Source organism: Grampus griseus (assembly GCF_964374135.1).
Source record: "Grampus griseus genome assembly, chromosome: 9".
NCBI classification, from domain to species: domain Eukaryota; kingdom Metazoa; phylum Chordata; class Mammalia; order Artiodactyla; family Delphinidae; genus Grampus; species Grampus griseus.
Genome location: NC_139003.1, coordinates 35,329,186 through 35,345,163, shown reverse-complemented (window position 1 = coordinate 35,345,163; position 15,978 = coordinate 35,329,186). Strand labels below are relative to the sequence as shown.

Genomic DNA, 15,978 nt, shown 5'->3' with positions numbered 1-15,978 from the left:
CATTGAAAAATCTGTTGAGATATTGGTGGCTTATACAGATGTGATTTTTTGAGATAGTTGATTTTACTACCTACACTTGCTTGACTCATCAATTAATTTTTAGAACTTTGTTTCTAATAGTCAGAAGCCCAGCAAGATAAAAAGGTGATGGTTATTACATCACATTTCTTACCCACTATAGAAGCAGATGTACAATATACTTCTTTTTGTTTATTCTTATGCCACACCCTTTTGGCCCTTAACCAATACTTGAGGGGACACGATGAAGGCAGCTTTGCTTATAAAGTTGACCCTTGTCATGATGATTCACAGTCAAATCTTTATTAACCAGGGGCTGCCAGTTCTTCCTGAGATCCACTTTTCTTGTTCAACATAGTGATGTGACCAAAACAGGTTGCAAAAATCTACCTCTCCACCTGGCAATAGTTTCATAGCTCTTATGACTTTATTTCTAATTCTTCATAAGTAATGTTTGGAAAGTCAGTTAAATCACCAATTATTTCTTCTTTGCCTGCAGAAAAGTACGCAATGGAGTATTTTAAATCCTTTGAAACTTCTATTGTCACATTACAAATATGCATGAGAAGGTATAGTAAGTTAATGTTACCAAAAGTCAAATAAAAGAGATTAAAAAACGGTACATTCTTTTATGTATAAGGGAACAATTACAGTTTGTGCACCTGTGTTCATAAAGTAATATAGTGTTCTTTGCATTAATAAGATATGGCATATTGACTGAAACTCTTAAAGGTAGAATGCAAAAACCAAGCCATTAGGAACTGAAGAAATGCTAACCCTAACTTCGTAGTAATCTAGACCTGTCAACAAAATTATCAAGATAGCAATTTTAGAGATAATATTCTAGGTACAGCCTACAGTATCCCACTTGTATTAAATGAAAATATGCTCTCTCAAACAATCAAATATTTGCCCTAAGTTCTACTTCAGGATGTTTGTATTTGTTCAACTAAAAAGTTAAAGTCAAGCATTCAATTTCAATGGGACTTAAGACAAGCATGCAATTAGGGGATTTGGAAATAGTTGTGTACCTAATGAAAATTAAGGAAGTAATTTACTACCACATGAAAGTCAGTTTAAATGCTTCATTCTCATGTTGTCTTCCCATGCATGCATGTTTCTTAGGAGTGTAGGATAATATATACAAGTGTTAGTCATTGAATTTACCTTTACAGGTTAATAAATAGATTACTTTTTCTCTCTGAAGATCAATGTTATATTCTCCATAAAAGAAGTTCCTGTTAAAAAGAAATCATCCAAGTGGGCTCCCTCAATGTGACTTTCTCCCATATTTCTGGCCAAGTCAAAAGCATCAAAATACATATCGATGCCTCCTCCCTGAGGACTAGCCATTCAGGGTATCAAAGGAAGTGCTCTGCCATAGAACAGAGCACAAGGTTTTGCATATATTAGTCATTCAATAAATAGTTGTTGAAATCAATTGTGTAAGATTATTTGCATTACCACTATGTGGCTAAAATGATTAGTTCCATTATTTCACATACTTAGCCATAGATAATAACAGTAACTGAAGTCACTGCTGTACTGGATATTCATTTCTCTCTCAGTAGATCTCCATATCTACCTATTTGTCTCCTTAAAAATTTGAGTTGTCATTTAACAACCTGATAACTATATAATAAATATCACCAATGATTAGTTGTTTGTTCTCTAAATGCACCTTGGGGAATAATTTATTGTTTTATAATGAGAAAAGTTAAAAATCTGTTTGAAGACAAAAAATACTACCAAGTAAAATAGTTCATTAGGAAATCTTTTTTTAATTATTGTTATCATTTAATGCTTTATGCTTTATAGGTACAAATTCATTCTGAAGCAATGCTTCTGGAACTTTTAATTTAAATTTCCAACTGAATAATAGTTGGCATCAAAATTGTTCAGCTGTGTTATACAGTCTCCCTGTAAAGGAGAAAAATATTGCTTAAAGACAGGCCACCCCCCAAATTTTGTAGAACTGAAAGATCATCTCTTGATTGTTTCAGTCTTTGTCAAATTTGGGTTACGAATGCCCTGACTTTGTAGGTATGCAGGATATAAAACATGTGTATGTGTATTAAGTGTTATTCAAGTGCATAATGTGTTTCTTCAGGTTAAATCTACACATTTCAATATGCATGGGTGTTGTTCTTAAAAATATGTAATCAAAGTTGAAAGATTCGATTTATCAAAATGTGCTGATAAATGATACAGTGGTAAATGCAAATTTCATGGTCAGTATTAAAAGACAAAAAAAAAGTCCTCTGCCATTGTCCATGTTTTATCTATTTTTAGAAACAGTAGAGGGAAAAATACACTCAGGAAAAAAAAAAATGAAGCTTTACTGCAAAAGAAATGAATGCAAGAAATGGCACTTTAAGTAGTGAAGAGACATGAAGCATTGAAACTTCATAGCCTGCTAAGGAGCAACAGCTGTACCTAATTTCAACTTGACGTGCTTCAGATCTCATATTCATATAGGTATTTAATGATCCAAACATAATGGTCCTATATAGAATAATTACTTATATGAAGGAGCAAACTTCATACGCATTCCTTTCTAAATGATCCTTCAAGAGAAAAACTGCGCTGGCTCTTTGAACAACGAATAGTCTCTTTAACCAAGCCAAATGTTTGGGGCTAAATAGCTTATCTTTTAAGGGAGAATAATAATAGTGCTGAGGTTACTTCTTTTTGACAGACTCTTTCTGTCTTCCCCCTTCCCAGCACAGCCAGTACAATGAAAAAATGTAGAATGCCAAGCCGGTCATTAAGTCATACTGATAGATGGCTACAAGAAATATCAGAAACAAAAGGAAATAAGGTAGTTTAGAGTTGGTGTATTTCGAAAGCAGAGATTCCCTTTGAGCTTGACTTTCCTGGGCAGGGAGATTGTCAGAATCAGGGCTCTCAGATTCCTTGTCTCCTGAAGAGCACAGTGATTGTCCAGAGTTTATTAATCCTTCTTTTTCATTCCTTGCCTCTTCCATGTTCTCAAAAGCTTCACTGAGTAAAATTGTTGGCCCTAGAGATTTCTCCACACTGCATTCTCCTTGTTGGACAATCTGGCCTATACACCTTTCCCTCCTACTACCTGATGTCACTATTCTTGAACTTTTGGAAACTTCTTCAGGTGTAGACGCAGGATGATGGTGATTCTCAGAACCCTGGATTTCACTTGTTGGATTACAATTATATTTTGATTTAGAAGAAATAGATTGGAGAGTCATGGTAGTAATTGCATTCTCTATAGCAGTGGCCTGTTCATGAGATGGCAGTGAAGTTTTAACATGGTGATTAGAAATGTGAGAGCCATTCTGAGAAGCTCTATTAGTGTCTGAGTTTAAAGCAGAATGAATAATGGCATCTATATTCGTTTTCTTTGATAATTCTTGGATCTGCCCGTGATCTCTATTTTCTGGAAATATTTTTTTGTCTGTTGGTAACATTCCCAAATGTAAATCTAGTTTTGAGGCTGCTTTTTGATAGTCTGTAATGACCTGTGAGGATTCTTCTACAGATGTTGTATTTCCAATGACACATTTCTTCCTGTCATGTGTCTCCCCAGGATTGTAAATAGATATGGTTTCTTCCTTCTCCATTTCATCTACATGTACATTACAAATACCTAAACATGATTCCTTTTCAAAATCATTGTCATAGATTATACCTACTGTATCTCGTTGACAAAGGGTATCATGTGAATCATCATTTCTCCCTTCATGTGGATCAAACGCTGTTTCCTTTACCTCGATGGGCCTGTCACTTCGTGCTGTCTCTTGAGGTAGCTTAGCAATTATTGCTTTTTCTCTAGCAGACATGCTTTCTAGAGTACTTTCTGATGTTGTCTTAATTATATAAGCTGTACCTGCTTCTGCTTTCTCAGTAATACCATGATCAGCTAGAGAAGACAGTTCACAGCTCGCTGTTTCTTGGCAGGTAAACAATTCTTCTGTAGGATTAGCTTTCAAATTCCTTGTATTATCTCTTTTTTCCCACATGTCTCCACGATCTGCTTGTTCTTTGGTCTGCTCTGTTATATTTGTCTTACTCTCTCTTGCTCTTCCCTGACTTTCCAGAACATTCCAACTTTGTTTATGCTGGGTGTTCTTATTTTGATCTTCGGGATTAATCCAAGCTGATTTTTCTTCTTCAACTTGGAAAAGATACTCATTCCTCAAAACATTTCTATTACTTGGTAAACAAGCTTGACCAGGCATCCCTCCTAAAATAGTGCCTTCACTAGTCGAGAGATCAAGGTCTGAGGTTGTTAACACAGCTTCCTCCCAGCTTAGATTTGTCCTCGGTGAATGAAATATATCTGCTCTGATTGACTGGTCATGAATTGGGGTATCCTTACTCGACAGAGCAGTTAGGTCTCTGTTACTGGCTCCCATCCCTTCCACACTTATTTCAGAGTGGCTCATCTTCCTTTCTTGGTCATGTAAGATTGACTGTAAATCTTTGCTGTGTTTTTCATTAACACCTAAACATATTCTTTGCCCCTCCTCATTCTTACCATTGCCATAAGCTTTCTTGGAAGATCCTTTTTCTCTAGACTCTTCTGAATGGAAATCCAAACGGAAATCACTTCTTAAACATTCCCAATCTTTTACTTCAGTTTGTTTAGCTTCTCCTTCAAGTTTTTGATTAAGGTTGTCTGCCATTAGTTGATCTGCAGAGGGACAAGATATTTGCACTCTGCCTCTCCCTTGGGCTGGATTAGCATTATTATCCAGTACTTCTTTGCTACCAATATGTACTTGCACTAATTCATCACTACTAGTATTTCCCAATGATGGCTTGATTTCTCCCATATCTGAAGTAATTTCCTCTGAAGGTTGATAACTACACTTATTTCCTGAGGAATATTTTTCATTGTGGTAAAACTCTCCCTTTAAGGATCTTTCTGCTGATGAACTTGAAGACAAAGGCCTGTTAAACAAGTCAGTGTATACTTCATCATGGATTTGCTTCTTCTGTAACCCCTCAGCTTTATTTGGAAAATTGACTGTATTCTTTTCATCTCTGGAAGCAGTACTTCTTATTAAATGTTGATTTATCTTAAGGGATAAAAACACAAAAAATAATGATCAAATGATTTTAAATATACAAAGCAAATTAGATAGGTTTCATTAACTTGGCTAGTAATTATCTGGTATATATCCTTGATTCATTTCATTTGTGGGTTTTGCACAGATTGTGGAAGCTGGATGTTTTGGGGGGATCCATGTAGGCTATGACTTGGGAATGAGATTAATCAGAAAAGGGGCCAAAATTAATCACTCTCTTTCCTAGCTTCCAAATATCACATTGTATTATTCAACTATTCTTGCTTGTCATTGCACTTTCTCCTCACTTAGGATATACACATTGATAGCTCCATGCTAATCAATTAGAGAGCAGCTTCCTAGATGCCCCTTTCTGCATTTACACTTGCTGTAGGTGCCCCATTACAGTTTCTCTTATTAATATGTTTTCTGCAAAGCCTCTGCAAACTATTAATAGCAAAACGTCACTCAAAGAAAAGTGAGGGAGTTAATGTCTCTGCAAATTCTGTTTTAATGACCCTCTGCCAACTGGTGCTCAAATGTATTTGAGCTCTTCAGTGATGCCAACTGTCAGGATTTAACAGTGAGATGCCTGTGTTTTTTTTTTTTTTCCTCATAACTGACATTTGCATGATCTCAATAATTATATGCAAATCTTACGTTTTCCCCTTCTTCTCACATAAGGCTCATGTTACTTGTCAACTGCACAGCTGTCTTGTAAGCCAATGCCTGTGGGTTCCACAGATTTGGTTGTATTTCCATCTATTATAGAGCTTCATTGTTTTATGCATTAACATCAGCATGGAGCAAATTAGCATCTAAATTACAGCTCCCTATTCATTTATTGGATGTACAATCTCAGTAACTTCTAAACAAACTTTTATATTTGAGCCTGCTGATTGTAATGAGGTATATTGGTGAAGTATGTGATTTTTCAGGGCCCTTTCATTATATTCTGTGGTTTGAAAAAGATGGCGATGTTAACTTTCAGCTGGTGAGAATTCTCACAATGGATGACAACTTTGTAGTTTCTTAAAGTTGGAGCAAAGTAAATTGCATACTTTAGTGATGCAGCTTCCATATCACTATAGAAAGGGTGGAATGTGTGGGGAAAGAGGTGAGCTCCATTTCTTTTCTGTTTCAGCACTGACACTTGAAGAGGCAAATGTCATTTTAATCTTAGATGATTATGAATCCATGTATCCTAATGATATGAGCTCCAACCAAATACAGTAAAGGATAAATTGCATTATGTGACTCATTTACTCCTATTTCTTCCTTTGTGATAAAAATGCTATCTAAACCATCCCCCTAAAAATCCCAAATAGATTGAATGTTCACCAAGTGTGAAATTTATGATAACAAATTTAATACTAAATTGTACAGTTCTGAATTTGTTTCCTGTTTGAAAAATATGGCACAGGCTATGTTATCCTCATTTGGTAATTTAATACTTTCCAATGATATAGAGCTTAGAGATTCTCACAGATGTAAGTAAGTAAAAAAAAAAAAAAAAAATGCTGCTAAATGCAAGAATCAGACTTGTAGAGCTGTACAGAACCCTAACAATCATCTAGCCCAGCCCTCTCATTTTATAGACGAGTTTATGATAAGTGTACACTTGTCACAAAGATTAGAAATGCACATCAGGATAGTACTACCTCTTCTGTAATTCCTACAAACTATTACTCAGAGCCACTGGTAAATAGGTAAGAAATGAATGTCATTAATTTACCATTGCAGAGACCAGAAGCAACATACTGAAATCAAAGTGCCTTGTTGATCAAGCTAGAGATGCAAGGACAGAATAGGCTGCACTTTCACATTTGCAAATTACTTATTAATTGAAGCTATTGAAAGGCAGGCATTGCAGCATCTTTGAAGCATAAATGGATTCATCTTCTCTAATACCGAGGCAAACAGAACACTTACCATCAAATCTAATTCTTTTTCATTATGTTCATCGTGTTCCGTGTTTACATCTTTTACATTCTGATTACTGGTTTCCAAGTCTTGCTTGTCCTCATGAGAAAAAACAATTGTTGGGACATAGGTGTCTGAAAAGTTAAGATAATTGCACCTATGTAAGATTGTTATAATTGTAGGCTTTAACAAAATAAATATATTCTGTTTAAAAATTAAAGAAATATTACCTGTAATCTTTGAATTCTCAGAGTTATTCTCATCTGATGTTACCAATGATTCTTCTTTACTGTTAAGTTTAAAACAAAATGTTATACTTTTTTCTGGGACTATATTTCTAAGTATTTTTATAGAGGAGGAAATTCAAACCAATTACAAGCCAAACAAATATTATATAACCTTTCACATTTTCTTGCATTACTTTGTATATTTTTAAATTAAATTGATCTCTTAGAATGATGCAATAATATATATTATTTGTAGAAAAATGTAAAAATTATTTACACAATTCCATAATTCTAAATAAAATTATTTTACTCATATTAAAACACATAACCAAAGGAAAATATATATGTAAGTGTAGATTATTCCATCATTCATGAATTTAATCTTTGCAAGTGAAAACATTTTTCTCTTCTTTTAAATTATGAAGTTTTATGAACTGACAGTCCATTTGTGGTCATTGAAATTACTTTCTAACGTTCCAGTTATTTTTTTGTGTTCCATTTTACTCAAAATTCTTCCAGTTGAACTGACATATTATTAACTCTCTCTCTCTAGAAAAGGAGAAAAAAAACAAACTTACTAGAAACTGAAAGGCAGCTAAATTTATATCCAGTTTAAAGACTTCATGTATCGCCAAAGGCCAATTTTACAACCAAGGCTTTAGATCATTCATATGGAAGCATACATTTTCTTTCTTTAAAATAATTCAGATTATACTAGCTTTTCTCTCATATTCTGCATGCTTATTGAGAAAGATAAATACTTTTTCCTCCAAATGTAATGTTTGTAGGTGTATTTGTGGAATTATAAGAATTTAGATTTTTCCATGACACTCAGCAAGAAAAGAGTTAGTGAAGAGCTCACTTTGTGTATAGTTATGTCACAAGTCAGTCTATCAGAAATGATTGGCCCAGTCTCCCCATTTTCTTGTACTGTCTCAGCTGAATTTTCTCCTAGTGACTTTTCTCAATGACTTTTTTCTGCAATAAAAGAAATACAGAGAGTTCACAATGAATGATAAATTTGTGTAATAGAGCCTAGTTTTCGTTGCATGGACAATGTTGATTCAAATCCCCGGAAGGCTAATCTTGTTTCAGCAAATCACAAGAAAATTGCAAATTCTTCCATCTTGACCATGTAAGAAGTAATTCAGCTTTGTGTACATTTTATGATGCTTAATTTTAGCTTTACTAAGGTACTATTTGATACCTTGAAGTGGGCCCAGAAATGAAAATAATGTTTTTACCTAAGTATAATTTTATTAGAAAAATATTGTACTTCCAATAAGTGATACTGCTTTAATCTATAAATCTATATTGTTTATGAGGCCTATAATTATGCAAAGATTCAATTTTTGTGGAATCGAACTGCAAGCTGACACATTTTTCTTTCATAGAGTACATAGAAAATCTGTGTACTCTTAAAAATATATAAACCATTAAACAGCATTTAATTATCCCTTCTTTATCTTTAGTCCCATAGCAATGCTGAAAATCTCATTTGTAGAGGGAAAGATCATAACCATTTAAAGCTTTTTGTTTTTGCCTAAGCAAAATGCTATTAATCATTTTTCTTACTAAATTCTCTAAAATGCTTTAATTTTTAAAGTGATTGCATCAAAAGGAAAGAAACCTGCTTTTAGCTCACTTTGGGGACAAATAATTAGGTATCAAACCATGTATTATTATATTGACTTCTTACAAAAACATATAAATACAGAAATATAGGAAGGAAATCTTAGATTCAGGGGTAAATACAAGAAAGAGAACCTGAAATAGATGATATTTAAATGTTATATCAAATATATGTTAAAAAATGAATAGAAAATGTGTAAGACTTCTACAGGGAAAAGAATAAAATTGTATCAATAAATATTAAAGACCTAGAAATTATTGAGAGATATACCATGTTCATAGATAGGAAGAAGATTGTGAAGATATTATCTCCCAATTTGATCTACAGATTCAATTCAATTCTAATCAAAATTTCAAAACATGTTTTCACAAAATTTGAAAATATGATTCTAAAGAGAAGAATAAAGGACTGAAAATAGCTAGACTACAGAGAAATAGAAGGGTAGAGGAAACTGCTCTACCTAGTTTCAATAGTTCTTATGAGGATATAGTTATTAGGACAGTTATATTGGTACAGAGACAGGCAAGTATTGAGAGCTTAGTAACAGATCCCTACTTATATAGAACTTTGGTATATGACAAATATAGCATGTCACCAAGCAGGGAAATAAGGGACTTTTCAGTAAATGGAGATGGGGAAAGTTGCTACCCTCATGGAAAAAATATGAAATAGGTAAAACATATATTTGGTAATCAATTCCACATGGATTAAGATCTTAAATGTCAAAAACCTTGAAATTCTTAGTAGAATATGTAAATATCTTTCAGCCCTCAGAGTAGAAAATGTTTTCTTAAATAAGAAAAAAAAAAAGTGACTATAAAAAAGATTGTCAGTTTAGCTCTATTAAAATTAAAAATTTTTGTTCATTGAAAGACATCTTTATAATAGAAAAATATAAATAAACTGGAAGAAGATGCTTATGTTATACAAAATCAACACAAAATAAATATCAAGAATATATAAAGAACTTCCACAAATCAGTAAGAAAGCACAAACATTTCAATAGAATCAGGGGAGAGGAGCAGACATTTCACAGAAGAGAAAATACATATGGCCCATAAGCACGTAAAGGATGGTCAGCATTATTAGAAAACAGAGAAATGCAAATCAAGATCACAAGGAGATGCTATCTTATACTTATTTAATTGGTAAAAATTGCTGTCAACTGCATAAATTGAACCAATCCAAATGCCTATCAACAGAAGAGTAGATACAAAACTTGGAATACCACAAAAGAAATATTATAAAGCACTAAAAATTAATAAACTACAGAAACATACAACAATATGGATAAATCTTAGCAACATAATATTGAATGAACAGTGCTAAAACATTACATCAGAGGAGGTTCTTTTTTATTGAGCTAAAACCTACTAAAATAATTTAAATATATTTATCAAGGAATATGTATAATATAATATATAGAATATAACAAGAAAGGTTGATTTTCAAGATTATGCTTACATCAAGTGGGGTGAGTCAGAGGAAAGGAATGAGCAAAGGAAATGGTGAGAAATCGATTGTTTTGAGTGGTAGTTTTGCAGGTGTTTATTATTTAAAATATCTAAATGGTTAAATTCTAGTTTTAGATCATTTATTAAGACAAATGGGTTGCTGTCTGGCCAAAATTACAGAATGTTTATAGATAAAATCCCACTCCAAAATCCAAAGTGTCTGTTATATGACCAATTACATTTAAAGGGTTTAATTAAAACCACTTCAGAAAATTTGAGGAAAAAGGCAAAGAACTTGATGGTTGATGAAGATAGGACCCACAACTATATACAATTGTGGTATAAGTGAAATATGCTAGTGAAGATTTCTAGTCTCCCCTTTATATTCCCTGAGTCCTTTTGGAGTAGGGGAATTTCTTATTGATCTGTATTCCCAGTGGCTAATACATTACCTGACACATAATAGTGGCATAATAAATGCTGCTGAATAAATGCACAGTGTCCTTTCTACTCTTCCCTTCTGTCCACCTCTTGTCAAAATTATCATGACAGGGCTTCCCTGGTGGCGCAGTGGTTGAGAGTCCGCCTGCCGATGCAGGGGACGCGGGTTCGTGCCCCGGTCCAGGAAGATCCCAAGTGCCGCGGAGCGGCTGGGCCCGTGAGCCATGGCCGCTGAGCCTGCACGTCCGGAGCCTGTGCTCCACAATGGGAGAGGCCACAACAGTGAGAGGCCCGCGTACCGCAAAAAAAAAAAAAATTATCATAACATTATTCTTCTTTTCTTTCCTCATTAAAATTTATTTTCATAAAAGATTCTAATAAATTAAAACGTGCATGTTTTTGTGTGTCTTATAATGTTTACCTCCCACTCTAAAGCTAAAAACAGTGCTTTTAATTATGGGTTTAAATAGCTAAACAAAAATTTTAAAATCTTCTAATATAAAGTTAGAAATTAAAAAGTCAAAAAGGTATGTAGTTTGTGGAGGGAGAGTTCATTTCTAGTGCACCTTAAATCATATAATATAGTCACTAGTATTATTTAATCATAAGAGGGGTCATTCATTCTTCTAATAGATATTTTGAATATCCACTATATGCCATAAGTTCTAATAAACACTGGGAAATCAAAGGTGAATAATATATATGTAGCCTCTTACCTCAAGGAAGCTATAATGTAACGATGGAAATAGACACATCAACAGGCAATTATTATAATGTGATAAATATTATAATAATGGTATATGATATTCTCTAGAGAAAAAATAACAGAAATGAGGAGAGCACTCAGTTGGAAGAATCAGGGAATTTTTCACAAAGGAAGTAACATTCTAATTAGGTTTTAGGGGAAATAGGAGTTCCTCAAATAGAGAATGGTAAGGTCATTTCAGGCAGAGAGAATAAGAAGTGCTCAAAGAAGTACAGGTAAGAAAGCACAAAAAGAAGAGAACCATCCAGGAACAATGAGATGTTCAGAGGGCTTGGACTGTGTTTTGAGGAAAGAATGCCAAAGAATAGAACTGGGGTTGGTTTGAGCCAGGTTTAAACGGCTTAGCATGCCAGGAAGTGTGGGACTGAATTCTTTCTGTACTTTTAAAGCAGTGCTCCCGTTGCGGGGGAGGCGAGTGGAGGAGTTAAATGGGAGAGAGACACCATCAGATTTACATTTAGGGACCAATCTCTGCAAGTACATTTAAGGATCTATTTTAGGAGAGCCTGGATGGGATGAGCCATAGTGAAGCAGGAAGACAAGTCAGGAGGCTCCTTCAATGTTTCAGGCACAAATAATGACTGTTAAAGGTGATGGCAATGAGGAAAGAGAAAAGGAATCAAATTTGAGTTAAACTTTTGATGTAGCATCAATGCGATTTGTTGATCAATTCCCTGAATGTAGATTTTAAAAATGCCTTCTTTCTGCCTGACCTTGGCTGTGTTCATGAGATTTAGAAATCAAGTATTGCCCTTTCCAAGACCTAAGCAAGAGAGAGTTAAGTCTGGTGGTTAACCGCGGCTCCTTCACTGTTAAGTCGGTAAGGTCTTGAATTAGTCTGCTGGCTGGTTTCTGATGTCTTGCACACTGGGTAATCTGCTTCTCCGGTGCCCATGTAGACACCTTTCAGCCTTTTTCTCTAATCTCTGGTACGTGTGCCTGGACAGTGCATCAGCAAGTTATACCTAGTTTCCTGGCTTTTATTCTAGTCAATTCATAGCGAAAAAGAGCAGAAAGACCTGGATTCAAATCACAGTCTTTCCTGTTATTTACCTTACTAAGTCACTTACTAGCCATGTAACATCCAACAAGATACTTAACCTCTCTGTATCTCATTTTTCTCCAAAATATTGCCTAGTCCTTACACAGGGCAATTATTTATCATAATTCTCAATATGCGGAAGTGTTTAATAAATGTATTATCACTACTGTTATTACCATTATTATTAGTGACATGTAGTAAATACCGCACTGATCATTAGTTCTATACTGCCACAGTACCCGATTCCCGTGCTTCTCCTTTTACTTGGAATTATGTATATTTTTTTAAAGTTTACTCCATTCTCGCATATCTTTAATTCACAAATTACTTATTTTTCCACAAGTTACTTTCAGGAGTAAAATTTGCAGCCCATGATGACATACTAGCTTATTAGTCTTTCTAAAGTATACTCTTATTATCAGGACCACCCTCCAAAGAAAGATCACTAGATCATCAGTGAAAGTAACTTTTTATTTAAAATACAAATACAGTGTGCATGTGAATGCAAATTCACACTTTCTGCTATTACCCAATGGATTTATTCACTGTCAGAATTTAGGCACCCTGTTAATATTCTTGCAGTTTCTGGGTATGTGGCACTTATGCTTTTGGAGTTATGGTTAATTTTAACACTGTCAAAATATAGTAGTTTTAGTATAAGTAATAATATCATTTTTCCTGGGTTTCTGTAATGCTATTGTGCTAAAAGCCCATATGTCTCTTAAAATATGAGTAAAAACCTGTTCCACCCAGTCTAAGTCTGAAGTGGTGGAATTACCCAACTAGTCAGGGTAAATGTGAGGATTAGGTTGTAGGTGGCAGAAATGTAACTCTGTTCCAAGAGGAATCAAAAAGTTGGCATAAAAAAAGAATCATTTCCAAAATGAGTCATGAATATTGCGTTTGTGTCTCTTTAACACTCTGCTTGAAAGTACTCAGCATTGCCTAAAGAAAACCAACTTGGAATTCTTAGGCATCACCTCTCACTCTGATAAACAGCTAAAAAGTCAATATTGAACTCTTCAAGAAGACGTTAAGTGTGCCTTCTTACTTCGAAGCTTGTGCTCTCATTTGATTTCCTCTACCCACTCTCCCTAAATGAATGGAGAGATTTTAAGTTAAAAATATTATGTACCTCACTTGAAAATTTTTTAAAGACACTTAAGAAGAATATATCAGGATTGGCATTGCTAAGTGGATACTTACAGAAATACTGAAAAGGTTTTCCTGGAATAAATAATTACATATTGTGTACTGTTTATTTTCATAATTTTATGGTGATATTTCTCTAAAAATGGACTTTCTAGTATTCTGACATTTTATAGCCATGAATTGGAGGAGGGAGGAAAGCAGAAACTTGTACTTAATGAGAAGTTCATAATACATTAACCAACTACTAGGGCTTAGTATCTATTCCTTTGGTGTTACAGTACCAATAGTCTTTTGATCAGGAATAAAACCAGAACAGAAGAGAAATATTTGATCAAAAGAGAGACAATTAGAGCAATAAATGTCTAATTGTGAACAGAAGTGTCTAAGGAAAAAGTTTAAAGGCTAATGCAAGAAGGAATCTAGGCTGAAAAGGTGAATTAAAATTCAGTTCCTTGATAATAATTCCACAGACGAAAACAAAATGAAGACAGTTCTGCATTAATAACGGGGATTGAAAGAAGCAAGAAATAATCTCAAAGAAAAAAACATCAAATATTTTAAATGGCTTCTATTTCCTTTAGATGCTGAATCTGGAGACTAATAACTAATATGGTAAAGAACATGGTTTTTGTGGGATTCCTCATCTTCAAAGTGAAAGCTCTGGATTAGATTAGGGACATCAAATACAATACTCTCATGCTGGCCTCTTTCTCTCGCACCCATGGCAAGCACTGATAACAGATCAAGGGACTTCCTAGCTGAGACCAGATTGAGCACTGTGATCCTTCTCTATACAATCAGGCAGCCACTACCCCTTTATTTCTCAACCCCTTTATTGCTCAAAATGGAAACAATTTGCCTTTCTCAATTTTGACATTAAATAACATGCTTTCCAGTTTTAGGAGTTCCATATTTATGTAACTAATAATATTCCATAAATATAATTTTGAAATGTAATTTGGAAGTTTCTTAAATTTGTTTTCAAAAGATATAAATGCTAGTAGGATCAATAGAAATAACCATTAACTTTGCAATACAAAGATAAATTCTCAATTAAATCTTATGGTCAGCATTTCAAATTTAATACCTACAGAAATCCTACCCACACAGTTTGTGAGCTAGACTTACATTATTTATAATGCAGATTATACAATGATTTATTCCCAAATTATTTTACTATGTCCAGATAAAACTTTTCAAATAGTGGAACATTATCAATATCTACAAATGATTGGGATAAATGAATATATTGGATAATACATATGATATAAGTTAATTTATTACTTTTAAAATGTAAGCATAAACCACGGCAAACCACAAGCCCCTTGAGTAAAGTCTAGTGAACTGCTCAAGTATTCAAGTAACTAAGAACATATCACCACATTAGTGACCAGATGGTTTTATTGAGTCACTTTCCTGTTTTCCACAAACCTGAATTGCTATGTTCCTAAAAATCTTCTCTATTTCTTTTACTAAATTAGAACGTTCCCTATTGCCTCAGTGCTTGATCTTGAAAACATATTGAAAACGATGGTATGATGCCTTCTTGATGCAGGAAATTTCAATAGCAGAGAAAGAAGCAACTAAAAAGCATAACCTGGACTTCCTGGTGGCGCAGTGGTTGAGAGTCCGCCTGCCGATGCAGGGGGCACGGCTTCGTGCCCCGGTCCGGGAAGATCCCACATGCCGCAGAGCGGCTGGGCCCGGGAGCCATGGCCGCTGAGCCTGCGCATCCGGAGCCTGTGCTCCGCAACGCGAGAGGCCACAGCAGTGAGAGGCCCGCGTACCGCAAAAAAAAAAGCATAACCTTGTTGAAGAATTCTTTGGTAAGTTTCTTTTCCAAAGTTGCTTCATTTCCTAACTCTTTGTCTTCTGCCAAGGATTGCTGTTTTCAAATCTGCTTTGTCATGTCAAAGCAGTGTGTGCTATTTTTTCTTGCTCACCCACCCCGCAGAAATCAGGGAGAAAACATTATTTGGATTTAATTCTGTGATTGAATCTGGGCATCATGTGCAATTTTGTAGAGATGGGATCTCCTTAGAGTGTCTTCTAAAGGAATACTAAATTGCGAGAATCTAGTGCTTAATTAAGTCAAACCTTGGAGGTTCACGTATGAACAACAACAAAAATTGTAGGTTGCTTTGGGAGAGATGTAATTACAAGCAGAATCCATGAATTTTCAGTGAAAGAAGAGTTATAGGTAAACCTGGCCCAAAGGACTTCTCTGCCACAATCTGCCAATTATATTCTACCAAGAGAGAAATGTAAATGTTT

At 34.5% G+C, this 15,978-nt stretch overlaps 1 protein-coding gene across 1 annotated transcript in view; it reads right to left on the bottom strand.

Annotated features, from left to right (window-relative positions):
• Nucleotides 1-299: 299 nt before the first annotated feature.
• The window catches only part of PPP1R3A (protein phosphatase 1 regulatory subunit 3A), a 38,711-nt gene continuing 23,032 nt past the window's right edge, over nucleotides 300-15,978 (bottom strand). Inside the window, exons 2-4 of the mRNA XM_082661955.1 lie at nucleotides 7,220-7,278; nucleotides 6,999-7,123; nucleotides 300-5,078 (exon numbers count right to left, since the gene is read on the bottom strand). Coding sequence (XP_082518081.1) covers nucleotides 2,700-5,078; nucleotides 6,999-7,123; nucleotides 7,220-7,278 — 2,563 coding nt within the window. The 3' untranslated portion in view covers nucleotides 300-2,699. The remainder of the gene's footprint in view (nucleotides 5,079-6,998; nucleotides 7,124-7,219; nucleotides 7,279-15,978) is intronic.